The 14,679-nt window shown below is 32.0% G+C and overlaps 1 protein-coding gene across 2 annotated transcripts in view; it reads right to left on the bottom strand.

Annotated features, from left to right (window-relative positions):
* LOC134707065 (neuroendocrine convertase 2-like) overlaps positions 1 to 14,679 on the bottom strand; it is a 39,900-nt gene that overhangs the window by 15,600 nt on the left and 9,621 nt on the right. For both annotated transcript variants that reach the window (XM_063566551.1, XM_063566550.1), the window contains exons 8-14: positions 14,336 to 14,508; positions 13,015 to 13,141; positions 10,777 to 10,877; positions 10,031 to 10,131; positions 7,732 to 7,847; positions 6,456 to 6,573; positions 882 to 1,150 (exon numbers count right to left, since the gene is read on the bottom strand). In XM_063566551.1, coding sequence (XP_063422621.1) covers positions 882 to 1,150; positions 6,456 to 6,573; positions 7,732 to 7,847; positions 10,031 to 10,131; positions 10,777 to 10,877; positions 13,015 to 13,141; positions 14,336 to 14,508 — 1,005 coding nt within the window. The remainder of the gene's footprint in view (positions 1 to 881; positions 1,151 to 6,455; positions 6,574 to 7,731; positions 7,848 to 10,030; positions 10,132 to 10,776; positions 10,878 to 13,014; positions 13,142 to 14,335; positions 14,509 to 14,679) is intronic.

Here is a 14,679-nt window from a genome sequence, read left to right as displayed (position 1 = left end):
TTTGTATCTAATAAACTTGACCAACTTCTTAATATAAGTCAGAATCTCATGCTTATGGTCCGACCATATGAGTATTTTGAAAAAGTATGCATATGGTCCAGACCGTACGCGTACCGCCAAAATACTCATACTAGGGTCTGGAACATAGATAGATAAAACATTAATCTTTGAAATGAATGGATTTTTTTTGTTATTCAATCATCATGTAATCAATTATAATGCAATTAATGGCAAAATCTTGGTCAGTTCACTTGAATGAATTTAGCTCTATCATCTCTATAACTATACAGGAAATTTTAACGAAATCTTAATCAACACAGCAGCAGCTACAAAAGGATGTCTCAAATTATAACTATTGTTTTCCATTCTCTCATAAATCTGTAATTAGTGTAAACATCTTTACCACTGAAAGTAGATAATGTTTGATTTGGTGGAAAATTTGATCTATAAGTTCTATCCAATATCTGAGACACCCTTTTGTAGGCCATGGCTCTAGGAACAACATATAATCAAATCAAACCCTCTTGGGGTATCCATGAAAAAGTTAATTTCAATTGAAAGTGGAAGTTTCTTATAAAATTTTGTAGACACAGTTGACATTATAATTGATTACATAATTGTTGTATAATACAAACATAGCATTAAGTTAAAAGAGTAATCTGTTAGCTATCCATAAACACCATTTTTATAAATTTTCGAGCATTATAAAGAAAGTTACAGCATTTTAAACTGGGGAATTACAGGTTTAAAATCTTTGTATTGTGCTACCTCAAAGCTGCATTTGTATTCATTTGTACCTTTTTTGGCCAAAAATATACCTATCGCAAATTTCTTGAAAATAAATACAACACAAACAAATTACATATACAGTAAATACATACCTAAATTGCTACCAAAACGAGCTGTAGGTTCTAATCTCCAGAATCCATTAGGGTTCTCTCCCCACATCTGAACAGTTAAGACAGTCAGATTCATATATCTTGTTGAATCCAACAACCTGCCTGGAAGTATTGTAGATTTAGTTCTATAAGGTGATATTAGATCCCACTGTATTTGTCCAGCACTTTGGTAATTTACCTTTAGTGTTACTTCAACATGTTCTGTGTAACTGATGGCACACAATCTTACATTAACTAAAACATTCTCAAAACTGAAAAATATAAAACAGTATGATTATCTCCCTTCCATATTACTACTTACCAGTAACATTATCTCCCCTTCATTTCACTATTACCAGTAAGGTTGTCTCCCCTATATATTACTATTACCTGTTCATCTTAGATATTATAAAATTACTCAAATAAACAAATTTTACATAAAAAATACAGATTAGATGGGATAAAGTGGAAAATAGATCTCTTAATAAAGTGTATTTTGAACTTTTGTTTTTGTTGCTGCCATTCTAAGGGTTGACTGGGGTATAGAAATGTGATCATCACTAGGTTTGTTTTCAAATAATTATACAACTTTCCTAAAGTGAGGTATTTGTTTGGCTGTGCTTGATTTATAAATTTTCAGCCACTTGAGTTGCGTTTGGAAGGATAAATCCAATGTATTTTGATATAGAGTGTTTACAGTTTTTCTTTACCGACCAAAAATGAAAACTAAAGGATCTAATTATCTAGATACTAAAGGATCTAGGATATATATACATCCTGAGTTGCTCACCTCCATCTTTGAGCATAAAGGACATTCTCCAACAATGTAGACAAGAATAGTTTTCTGACATAAATCTTATTTTGTTCATTGATCTTTTATTATTGATAATTCTTATGCTTACAGTTTCTCTCTATATTTTCTTAAAATTAAGCCAAAGAAGAAGTTCAAAATGTAAAAAGTTAATGCAGACAACAATAACTGAAGACAACATACGCCAAATTCATTGGAGTCTCTATCTATCTATGATAGTTTTTCAGATACATTGCATTATGCATAAACACACAAAAATGATAAATCAAAGAGCTGAAGGGCTCCAAAGGAAAAGACGGCCATTTTTGGAGGGTATCTTTTGATAGTCTACATACACAGAATAAGCAAAAGAACAGCTAGAACATGTAGAAAGGTTGACAATAATGAAATTTATTGTTGTTTATTGTTATTTCATTTCATTAATCAAGAATTCATCATGGAGTCAATTAGGACCAATGAGATCTGCACCTTCTATATCAAAACATTTGATTAAAGTTGGGAGTTTAAAATTATCTAAAATTCAATTGAACTTAACAACTACAACAATATATTTTAGAGTTTTAATTGTGAACCACTGAACTCAATTTTTTGTGACAGTACCCTTAAGAATTTTTTTTTCTTTTCTCAAAAAAGTGCATAAGGACTGAAAAATCAATTCAGTTTTAATTTCCAATTGATAAAGTTCCCAGTTACAACTCTCATCACAGGGATACATACACATGTACTTATAAAAACCAATATGATTGATATAAGATGTGTGTGAAGCTTGTTTCTCGATCCTACATTTTGATAAAATATATTTGTAAATTTCATGAACTAGAGCCTCTCAAGAGCCTGTGTCACTCACCTGTATTTACTTATGCTTTGTAAATCATGTGAAATAAGGTTAAAACATAATTAATAGTCTTAAATATTAGATACTATAATGACATCTAAGATAATAACCAAAAATTTCCTTAAGATTACCAATTCAGGGCCAGAAACCCAACAACGGGTTGTCAAATTTGTCTGAAAATTTAGATGGCAGATAGATCTTAATCCAATGAACATTTTAACCCCCTGTCAGATTTGCTCTATCTGATATAATAATTAAGATAAGAACCAACCAGATGCTCTGCAGGGCGCAGCTTTATACGACCGCAGAGGTTGACCCCTGAACGGTTGGGGCAAGTATGGACACAACATTCAAGCTTGATTCAGCTCTAAATTTGGATTGTGATTAAATAGTTGACACATCATAGGTTTCTGACACAGAATGAATGTGGTATAATGAACTTAAAAATTTTGTTTTGCCTTTGAGCAATCCACTATGCTGTTGAATATAAATCCTCTGAAAAAAAACGTTTGAAGAATTTTTCTTTTTATTTATGAAATCTGAAATGAGAAAAATTGACACCCCCCCCCCCCCATTTTTTTTTCACATCCCGCTTTCCCTTATTCCAAAACTGATCTCAATTGAAATTTCTAATGGAGTTTGAAACAATAATAAAAACTCATTTAAATACATCATAAAATATTAAAATGTAAAAAAAGTGCCTGTTATCATTAAATGGTAAAGATTGTTTTAATTTATCAGTTGGTAGCAAAAGTTAATATACATTGTATGATGTATAAAACAATGATTCAAGTCTATTCAACTACTATTCTGGACAAAGAAAGATAACTCCAATTTGAAATTTCTTGCTATTGTCCAATATTGTGCAATTAGTTATTTCTTGCTATTGCGCAATACTGTGCAATTGAAAATATTGCGCAATACTGTGCAATTAAATATTTCTTGCTATTGCGCTATACTGTGCAATTGAAAAATTCTTGCTATTGCACAATACTGTGCAATTGAAGATTTCTTGCTATTGCTGAATACTGTGCAATTGAAAATTTCTTGCTATCGCACAATACTTAATATAATAAATTTGGATCCTGATTTGGACCAATTTGAAAACTGGGCCCATAATCAAAATCATAAGCACATGTTTAGATACAGCATATCAAAGAAGCCCAAGAATTCAATGTTTGTTAAAATCAAACTTAGTTTAATTTTGAACCCTTTGGACTTTAATGTAGACCAATTTGAAAACGGGACCAAAAATTAAGAATATAAATACACAGTTAGATTTGGCATATCAAAGAACCCCAATTATTCAATTTTTGATGTATTCAAACAAAGTTTAATTTTGGATCCTTTGGAACCCTTATTCCTAAACTGTTGGGACTAAAACTCCAAAAAATCAATCCCAACCTTCCTTTTATGGTCATAAACTTTGTGTGTAAATATCATAGAGTTCTATTCATTTCTAGTAAAGTTATTGTGCGAAAACCAAGAATAATGCTTATTTTGGCCCCTTATTCCTAAACTGTTGGGATCCAAACTCCCGAAATCAATCCCAACCTTCCTTTTATGGTCATTAACCTTGTGTTTAAATTTCATAGATTTCTTTTGACTTGAACTAAAGTTAGAGTGCAAAAACTAAAAGTATTCGGACAATTTTTGATGTTTGACTTGAACTAAAGTTAGAGTGCGAAAACTAAAAGTATTCGGACAATTTTTGATGTAATCAAACAAAGTTTAATTTTGGATCCTTTGGTACCCTTTTTCCTAAACTGTTGGGACCAAAATTCCCAAAATCAATCCCAACCTTCCTTTTATGGTCATAAACTTTGTGTGTAAATATCATTGATTTCTATTGACTTAAACTAAAGTTTTAGTGCGAAAACCAAGAAAATGCTTATTTGGGCCCTTTTTGGCCCCTTATTCCTAAACTGCTGGGAAAAAAACTTCCAAAATCAATCGCAACCTTCCTTTTATGGTTATTAACCTTGTGTTTAAATTTCATAGATTTCTTTTGTGTTGAACTAAAGTTAGAGTGCGAAAACTAAAAGTATTTAGACGACGACGACGACGCCAACGTGTTACCAATATACAACCAAAAATTTTTCAATTTTTGCGGTTGTAAAAAACTGCAAAATTTCTTTTAAATTACCAATTCAGGGGCAGCAACCCAACAACTTGTGTGGGATTTGTCTGAAAATTTGTGGGCATATAGATCTTAATCTAATTATCAATTAAACTTCCCCCCCATATTTGCTCTAAATGCTTTAGTTTAAGAGATATAAGACAAAAACAGCATTTTACCCTATGTTCTATTTTTAACCATGTCGGCCATCTTGGTTGACAGGTTGGGTAATCGAAAACATTTTTTTAAACTAGATACCCTAGTGATAATTTTGGCCAAGATTGGTTACATATGGTCCAGTAGTTTCAGAGGAGAAGATTTTTGTAAAAGATTACACAAATTTAAGAAAAAATGATGAAATTTGACTATAAAGGTATAGTCTTTTAGATATAGGCAAACCAAAATTATATCAGTCAAATTGGTAATTTAAGAGCATTTAATCATACAAGAAGTTGTCTGACAGTTTTGAGATTAATACACAACTCATAATTTTGAACATTTTTGATTCATCATATTTTCTCTATTCATAGAAGTTTTAAAGAAAATCGACAAAACAAGGTCTACTATCTATTTTTAGCCATGTCAGCAGACAAGGAGATTGAACACAATTTTTAAACAAGATACACTAATGAGGATTGTAGCAATGATTGATTAAATTTGGTGAAGTAGTTTTAGAGGAGAAGTTTTTTGTAAAAATTAAAGACAATGGAAGACACTGACAGAGTTAGGGTGCAAAGTAATAAGAAAAGTTCACTTAATAATCTTTTAGGCCAGATGAGCTTAAAATTGATAAATACTATCACTATTAAGCATGTTACATAAAGGGCAATAATCCTACAAAGAGTTAATTAAGAAATAATTCATGGGGGCTTGAATATATCGTGATTTTACCACGGGTTGGCCCTTTATGACAAATATTTTACCCTGAGCGATAGCGAGGGGTAAAATATCGGCATAAAGGGACAACCCGTTGTAAAATCTAGATATATTCAAGCCCCCATGAATTATCTCGATTCTAATAAGACAAATACGGCAATTCTTTTGGATCGAAGCGCTCTAGGTGGAGTCAAATATTTGCCGTTCCCATAAATTAACGCACTTTTAGATTGGCGGTAAAGAACGGAGCAAACAGAATTAGTGACATGCTCAAACTATTTACAATAACATATTTAGATAGATTTCGATGAATTTTAATGATATTTTACTTATATATCTTCTATGTATATAAAAAAAAGAGCTTATACCACATTTTAGCATCGTTTCTTTACGTATCCTTCTTGTGATGATTTTCGGTATCAGAAGCGTGTATTCTCCCGTAAAAGGCTTAAATTATTACGTCATCATTCTATGACGTCGTATACTTCCTTCATAAACAATCATATGACGTGGGAGTACAATCGTAACAGCCCAACCAATATATTCATATTTTACCACAGGTGTGTACTCAAAGCGTTTGAAGGACGTCATGTTAGAATTGACAATTTACATCAGGTTCACTTATTCATAGATCTTGTACTGCTGATCATTTTGCGTTAGGAGATTCTGCATAATTTGTCATTTAAGGACAATTACCTGTTTGACAGTGCCCATTTGAACTGTTCATTTCCAATTTTTTATTCTACTAAGCATCAGCCATTAAAAATCCTACACCTTATTTACATCATTCAGAAATATGCTGTATTTTAAAAACATCTAAGTGAGAAACAAACCTGTTAAGGGACATAACTTCATTATATGGTTTATACAAAATATACTAGAAAATAGTACATTGTACATAAATGCTCCAGAAGCTTGTTTGTTACTGATACATACCCTGGATTATCCCTCATGTCTGAATTACAGCTCTTCCTTGCTGGTACGTTTTTCCAAACTTGACTCCTTTGAACAAGTGCTCCTATATCCAGCAGGCCAAATCCAAAATATGAGGAAACTAATAAAAAAAAAAACACAGTTTCTGCAAGATATTTCTACAAAGTAGCTATCGTTGAAGACATACTTTTTTCAATTCTTTTTATTATCAAAATAATAGAAGATTGACATTCTTTGTAGGCATTTGTTTACTTGTATGTATTTTTTTGTGAACTGAAATGAAAATTAAAAACAAGTAAATGAGGAATGATGCCCCTGCTAGCATACAACATTATGAAAGGACATACCTCAAGAACTGTAAAAGTAAAGCTGCCAAAATTTGAACTTAAACTGAGATAAGTGGTAATAATAAGCATATATACATTTCATTAGATTATGTAGTTAGAACAGAAACAAAGTGCTTGTAAGCACTGAATGGTGAAGATTGCTTTAATTTATCAGTTGGTATTAAAATTGAATATTGCATTGTATAAAGCATTGGTTGTAGTTGATTCAACTACCATTCTGTACAAAGAAAGATAACTACAATTTTAAAAGATTTTAAAAACATTGATTGTAGTTGATTCAACTATAATCATGCACAAAGGAAGATAACTCCAATTTAAAAAAAAAAGAAATACTTGATTGATATTTAAGATTTTTTTTCATTTGTAAAGGACGTAACTCTAGAACAGTAAAAGTGATGGCACCAAAATTCAATCTTGATCTGTATATTGTAGTAATAAGCATTATGTAGAAGTTTAATACTATTTGGTTGAGGCAAACTTAAGTTAGAGAACAGAAACAAAAAATTTTGCAATTTTTCCATTTGTTAAGGGGCATAACTCTAGAACTGTAAAAATGACGCTACCAAAACTCAAACCTGATATGTATTTAGTTGTTATAAGCATTGTGAATTAGTTTCAAAGCATTTGGTTGAGGAAAACTTACGTTAAAGAAGGGAAACCAATTCTGGGACACACCAACAGATGGACAACATGGACAAGGATAAAACTAAATACCCCTTCGCTACAGCATCGGTGGTGGCATTAAAATGCTTAGCTACATAATTTTTTTTTATTAAAACTAATTTTATGTTTTTATATATTTCACTGTTATTCTATAATTTTTATAAATTTTTATTTTTTGCGCTTTTTCAACTTGGGAAGAGCTGGTCAGTATGTTTTCATTTGACTTGGAGAAAAACGAATATAATAACAAGGCATTCCTCTGAATATACCTGATAAGTTTGCTGCATTCTTTTTAAAATAGTTTCCTCCTTTTTTAAATCCAGGCAGATCTCCCCTAGATGTGTGAACAAGAAGGTGCATCACATCACGATATGATAGTTTGGGACTGAAAAATAATAATAAATATAAAGAGATCACTTTTCAATAAGGTGCTTGACTACTTGAAATATTAACATATAATTGAAATATAAATCATACAGTAAAATGAATAGAAAGTTTTGTCATGATTAAGTATAAAGGTCATTATCATTTTATAGCCAGTTATATGTTGGACAGAAAAGTTGAATCGATAATAGGAGCAAAGGCTTAGTATTCACTATATATATAGTAACCTGGTTTGATAACTAGATTTATCTATCCCTTTATTGTTTAAGAACAAACTACTTCTATTAAATTGAGCTACAACTGTTTTTTTTGTTTTGATCAATCCCACACATTTTCTTGTAGTTTCAGTGAAGTTTTGGTGACAGATAGATGATAACTGCCTCTCTAGGCCAAGTTTTACATGTGAAGGAACCAAATGAGGTTGTTTGAGGGGGGGTTCTATTGTCCACACACTATCACTTAAGATGTTCAGAAAAATGAATGAAAATAGGTGCTACTTATACTACAATATTTGCAATCAATTAATATCAACTGAGAATTTTTTATAAATGGTCTTTCAATCATCAATCCCCTAAGATTTGAAAAAAAATATCCTTTGTAGATTCTGAGAAATTTTTGGAAAATTTACCAACAGAATTGAACCTTGCTTCTAGAACCATAAGGAAAACAAGATATATAGGACACCATGATCTCTAAAACTAAAACATTTTCATGCAAAACCATAGCTAAGGAGGTTCAAGTGGTTCATAAACCCCCACCCCTCCCCATCAAAACAAATAACCACTACCAAAGTCGAAGTTCTGTTTAAATTGTGACTGTTAAAGTTCAGTATGATTTTATTGTGTGTCTATATTACACCCCTCCCCTAGAAATTCCTGGCTATGAGCCTGTTATGTTCAGTGGATTGTGGAATTTCTGTTTAAACCTCTATTGGGCAAACATATTACAAAATTTTCTAAATCATGTGTACTAATTTTCAAGTTTATGTGACCACAAACTACCCTTATTAAACTAAAACTTTCAGACAAATTTTATAAAACATCTTTCAATTAATATCATATCTGCTCATGGGGTTTGGTGGAGGAAACCAAAGTCCTCTGAGAAAACCGTCAACCTTCAATAAGAAAACTGACAATTTTGTTAATTAAGAGGTGATACAAGTACTAGTGCACCAATACAAGCAGGGTTATAACTCACAACCTCTGTGTTACCTGGCTAGTGATTACAGAAGTTGAACTACTAAGACCCCTTGGCCACTGAGGCCCTAATTCTCTTAAGATTACAACTGAGGCAGGAGTCCATTTGCGCCAATTACTGTTTTTTAGGGATATCATTTCCACCGGTTTTTTTTCTTTCTTTTAAATGTATCAATTTTGCCAATATTCAGACTCATTTGCACCAATTTATCTGTACACCTTTCTATCATACATATGAATGATAAATACATATTTAATAATAGTGCTTTGGTCCCTTCATTGGTATGGGCTAAAATCCATTCTACCATAAGACTTATCAATAATAAAGACGAGGTATTCCACAACAATTACAATGAACTGGTTTATTGATCCCATCCTTCAATGTTTGTGTTTTTGGACCATATATATAAAGTGAAGCTACAAGATAAGTACTAAACCACCTGTTCCAAGCTCAAATAAATGAGGAGGCAAGACAATTTTTCTTTTAATTGGTGCTATCTTATATTCTATTTTTGGTGCAAATGATACTATGTTAATTTAAAACAGGTGGTGCAAACATAGCATTAATTTGTACCAACTTATGGGAGATAACCCCTACTTCCTTAAAATAAATGTTATAGTACAGATTTGTGTAATATTACATTTTAATGTAATATTACAGTTTTCAGTAATTGCCTTGACTGCATAGTTTTGGTTAAAAAAAGTTGTGGTGCAAAAGGAGATATTTTTGGCGCAAACGAATATCTCCCAAAAGTTGTTGGGTCCTTCTGAATTCTTAAGAACAAAAATTGTGTTTAATGTAATTTGTCAAACAAAGGGAATCGTTCTAAAGGCAAAATTGAGATAAATTTTCCTTAAAATGACATAGATAAATGACCCAATTCATAAAAAATTTGACAGAAGAAATAAATGTTAACAAAAACTCCATTAGAAGCCTTATTGGAAGCATTTCATAAAACTAAAATACAATGCTCTAATATAGACTTACTTGGCACTGAGAGCAAGAGCTACTGCACCTGACACCATTGGAGCTGCTGCTGAGTTCTGGTTAAAATATTCTGTAGATTTATTCCCAACATCTGTTGTTACCTACAAAAAAATAGTCAGTTTGGTACATGTATATAATTGCACATGATTGTCTGTCTATTTACATTTGTATTTATGTTTGAATTAATCACATGACAAAAGGCAGTCTAACAGGTCATCTCTTTAATTAGGAAAAAAGTTTTAGAATTCACTAAATCAAATAATATTAATTATAAGAGTTTGAGTTTAAATCTGTAAAAATCGAATTTGACAGCTAATGCCCCTTTAATCTACATGATTTAGGCATTCACAATATTAATAACATTTACTGAACTGAAAATCAAGAATCACGGTCAATGATTGTTACAACTATGACTAAGATCTGACTGAGCTATCTTCTTCTTTAAAGAAGTCCAGTTGAGCCTAGTGAAAACAAAAGATATTGTTTAACTTGTTTTGAAATGTGGGAGTTAAAACATGTTTTGATGTACAGTGAAACCAGTTTAAGAGACCACCTAAGGGCAAGCAAAAAAGTGGTCTCTTAAAAGAGATGGTCTTTTAATACAGGTTTAATCTCTCTGAAATGCATCACAGAGGGACCCTGAATTAATGGTCTTATAACTAGTGTTTTGCTCAGGTGCTCTCTTAAGCAGGTTTGATGGAATTTGTGTCTAAGCTTTGAATATTTAGAATCTGTATTAAACATACTATTTTATGATCTTGGGCTCCACCCTTAGCAGTGAAAGCAGCTACCATCATTGCACTGCAAGCTTCTCCATTCGGAACTTTACTTAAATCATGCTGTATTCCTGGAAAATATCATATATATACTCAGGTGTTTTTTTAAAAAATAAAGAAACCTACAAAAAAAAATAGTTCACCTGGCATGACATAGATGTAAGGACTTGTCTTGTAGAGTATTCTTTGAAAAGACTAATGTCTATGAGCATTTGGTTCCAAATGGCTCTGTTGGTTCAAAGCTATTTATGTGTTTCACATTTGGTTCTTATGTACTCTATCAAAATAATGCATCAATATAGCTATCTTATGCTTATTAAATGAATCATAAATAAAATGAATGAAGAATGTGTCCATGGGACACATATCAGATGCTGCCCCTACTTACATTTAAGTTTATAAAGGAACATAACTAGAGATCTGTTAAAGTGATGCCACTCAAATTATAATTTGATATGTGTTTTATGGTAATAAGCATTGTGTATAAGTTTCTTAACATGTGATTGAGACAAACTAAAGTTAGAGAATGAAAACATACTTTCAGGACCTTTTATAGCTGACTTAGTGGCATGGGTTTTGCTCATTGATGAAGGCTGTATGGTGACCTATAGTTGTTAATTTCTGTGTCATTTTGGTCTCTTGTTGAGAGTTGTCTCATTGGCAATCATACCACATCTTCTTTTATATATTTGGGATGTAAAAATGTATGATTGTACAAGGATAACACTTAAAAAGCCCTTCGCCTAGCCCAAAGGGCATAAAAAATAAGCTGTCTGCTTGGCAAGATAAACAAAATGTCAGTATAAGAGTTCTTTGAAATAAAACATTGTGTCAAAACACCATAACCACACCAAGTTTGGCATAATAAGACTAAGTTCAAACTAATCTAGCATATACTTAAAACTACTCATACAATTAGTTTCGTGTGACCTGTTTTCACCTTAAAAATTCAAAAGTTATATGACAAGTTATATGACAATACAATATTTCTATATCAATTAAATGTATGTCTATCAAGGAAAACATATTCTGTGTTTTTTTTTAAAGTGAACTGTTTAGTTTTGAGAAATGTTGATTTATAAAATGAATATTTTCCATCAGCTTTACATGTTTTAAAACTCAAATCTTTGGAAATTTATAAGAATTTTATGTTAAATGAAAATTTTATATTATAGATGGTTTAGGCATAACAACATAAGCCCATGCTTTACACCTGATTCCATTGAGTGTGTAGGCAAAGGTAATATATTTGGTTACCTTGCTTGCTAGCTGAACCGTGAAGTCATTCTAAGGTTAGGTAAACTACACTACTTCAAGAGTAGACTAGTCCAACAGCTAACCAATCTTTATGTCTGTAGGACTAGGTTATTTCAAAGGATAGTAGTATACCAGACTTAATATTGACTTACATGTTGGCCCCTAATTCCTTGGAACCATAATTCCAAAGAAAAATGCTTATTTGGGACCTGTTTTTGGCCCCTAATTCCTTAACTGTTGGGACTTAAACTCCAAAAGTCAATCCCAACCTTTCTTTTTGTGGTCATACACCTTATGTTAAAATTTCATAGATTTCTGTTTAGTACTTATACTAAAGTTATTGTGCAAAAACCAAGAAAAATGCTTATTTGGGCCCTTATTGGCCCCTTATTCCTAAACTGTTAGGACCAATTCCAACCTTCCTTTTATGGTCATAAACCTTGTGTTTAGTTTAAACATATTCATTTAGAGTGGATTGGGAAACAAGTTTTGCAACTTATATTAATCCCTTTCCACTTTGCGGGTGCGAGTGCTGCCTTGTAGCGGCATTAGCCTACTCTTTTTCGAAATCTACAAGGGTGTCTTTAACGTGCAAGAGATATGGCTCTCTCTTAACATGGGTCAGCCATTTATCGTCGCCTTCCGACGGACTATCATCGTTTCCTCAAGACCATACTCGCAAATGGTGTTAAGGGAGAGCCGAAAATTTAGTTCCTGAAATTTTCATCCCAAAAGGGAATCGAACCAGGAACCTTTGTGTTAGTAGTCGGATGCACTAACCACTACACCACGGCTCTCTTTGTGTTTGAATTTCATAGGTTTCTGTTTACTTTTACTAAAGTTAGAGCGCGAAAATCAAATTACTTCAGATGACGACAACGCCAAGGTGATACCAATATACAACTAAAAACTTTTCAATATTATGCAGTCATATAAAAACTGTGTATATACCTGCTACTGAAATAACATATCTATTGGTAACCAGTCTGTCATAAGCACAGCTATCTACACTTATATCTTTTTCATCACCACTGTTTCCTGTAGCAAAAACATAGACAGATCCAAGGCCTCCTCTGCCCTGAAAATTCAATAAATCCAGTTGAAATTACAGAAAAGATTATTTGCATAAATATAAAGTAAGCAATGAAAAAGATAATAAAATTGGCAATTGAAATGGTGAATGTGTCAAAGAGACAACAATCTGTCAAAAGAGCAGACAACAACAGGGCTTCAATGCAGTGAGAAACTCCTGAACCTGAAGGCATTCTGCAGGTGGCTCTTTAACAAAATTGTTTACTAATTCAGTGATAATGGACATCATTCTTAACTCTGAAATGTACACAAGAAACTAAATATCATCCAAGAATAGCAAAGGCCAGAGGCTCATGTATAAGACAGTAAATGTACTTTAATGTTCTCCTCATTTCACCTGTTAACCTACTTGGAATGAAAATATGCAAATTATAACATGAAGTTCTTCAAACCCTGTAAGTACACACCTATGGTAAAATATGAATACATTGTATATCTTCTGATTGGCTAATTAATGATTTGTTTTGGTAGCACCATTCATAACCAAACAACTGAATGAGGTCATAATTTGTTAAATGCAAGTTCCTTAAATAAAAGTAAGACTTATTGAATTTGTTCAATAATCAAGTTATCAATTAATCAATTATACAAATAAAATAGATATAGATCTACAATATTTATCTGTGGCTTGTATCCACAAATACTTGTTGCATGATAATTCAACCTCCCTAATTGCTGAGTGGCATATGAACAATGATCAATTCCCTATTTTCCACCACAGTAATTACATTTTCATAATTATTTAACTTGACCACAAACTGTCTTGGTATGTTAAGCATGTTTTTACATCAATATTTATTTATGTTCAATTATGGGAAGAGCAAAATATGCCTTCTAGAATGCTTCGATAATTCATGGAATTCTTTGATTTATACAGATTTTCTAAAAGGTTAGTCGGTTATGCCTAAAAAGCCAGAAAAAGTAATACCTATATGAATTTTATTCAAGGGGAGATACCGTATAGCGGGTTATTTTCGCGGGGTGCAAATTTTCGCTTATTTTCGCGGACAGAACTAAATCGTCAAAATAAATTCCGCCAAATTAAAGGTGTACATTAAAAGGTATTAATAAAAGTTTTTAATCCGCCAAAATAATAACCGCCAAAATATTTCATATACCTTGTTCAATGAAAATCGCGAAATTTTACACCCGCGAAAATAACCTGCTATACGGTAATTACCTCAGTAGTTCCGTTTATGAATGCATCCTCTTGATTCTTCTCTAACTTGTATGTTTTAGTGCCAGTATGAAAATTAGCAAAACTGCAGGAGTAAACCTCAATACTTTGCATATGATGATAAAATGCTCTCACATCAAACGTATCCCAAACAGCTGTAGAAGCTATCTTTATATCTAAAAATAAATAAATAATCAAATACAGTCACAAGCCTAAAAACAATTTTTCAGAGAACAATTGAAGTCGTTCCACCCAAAAAGATCTATTTTGATACACAAATATGAAATGCTGTTTACAGTGTCAAAAGATAACTGTTTGTACAATGATTAAAAAAAAATTATGGTTTC

The sequence above is a fragment of the Mytilus trossulus genome, chromosome 2 (assembly GCF_036588685.1).
Source record: "Mytilus trossulus isolate FHL-02 chromosome 2, PNRI_Mtr1.1.1.hap1, whole genome shotgun sequence".
Classification (NCBI taxonomy): domain Eukaryota; kingdom Metazoa; phylum Mollusca; class Bivalvia; order Mytilida; family Mytilidae; genus Mytilus; species Mytilus trossulus.
Note: the sequence above shows the minus strand (reverse complement) of the source record. Positions and strands in the feature narration are given on the sequence as shown.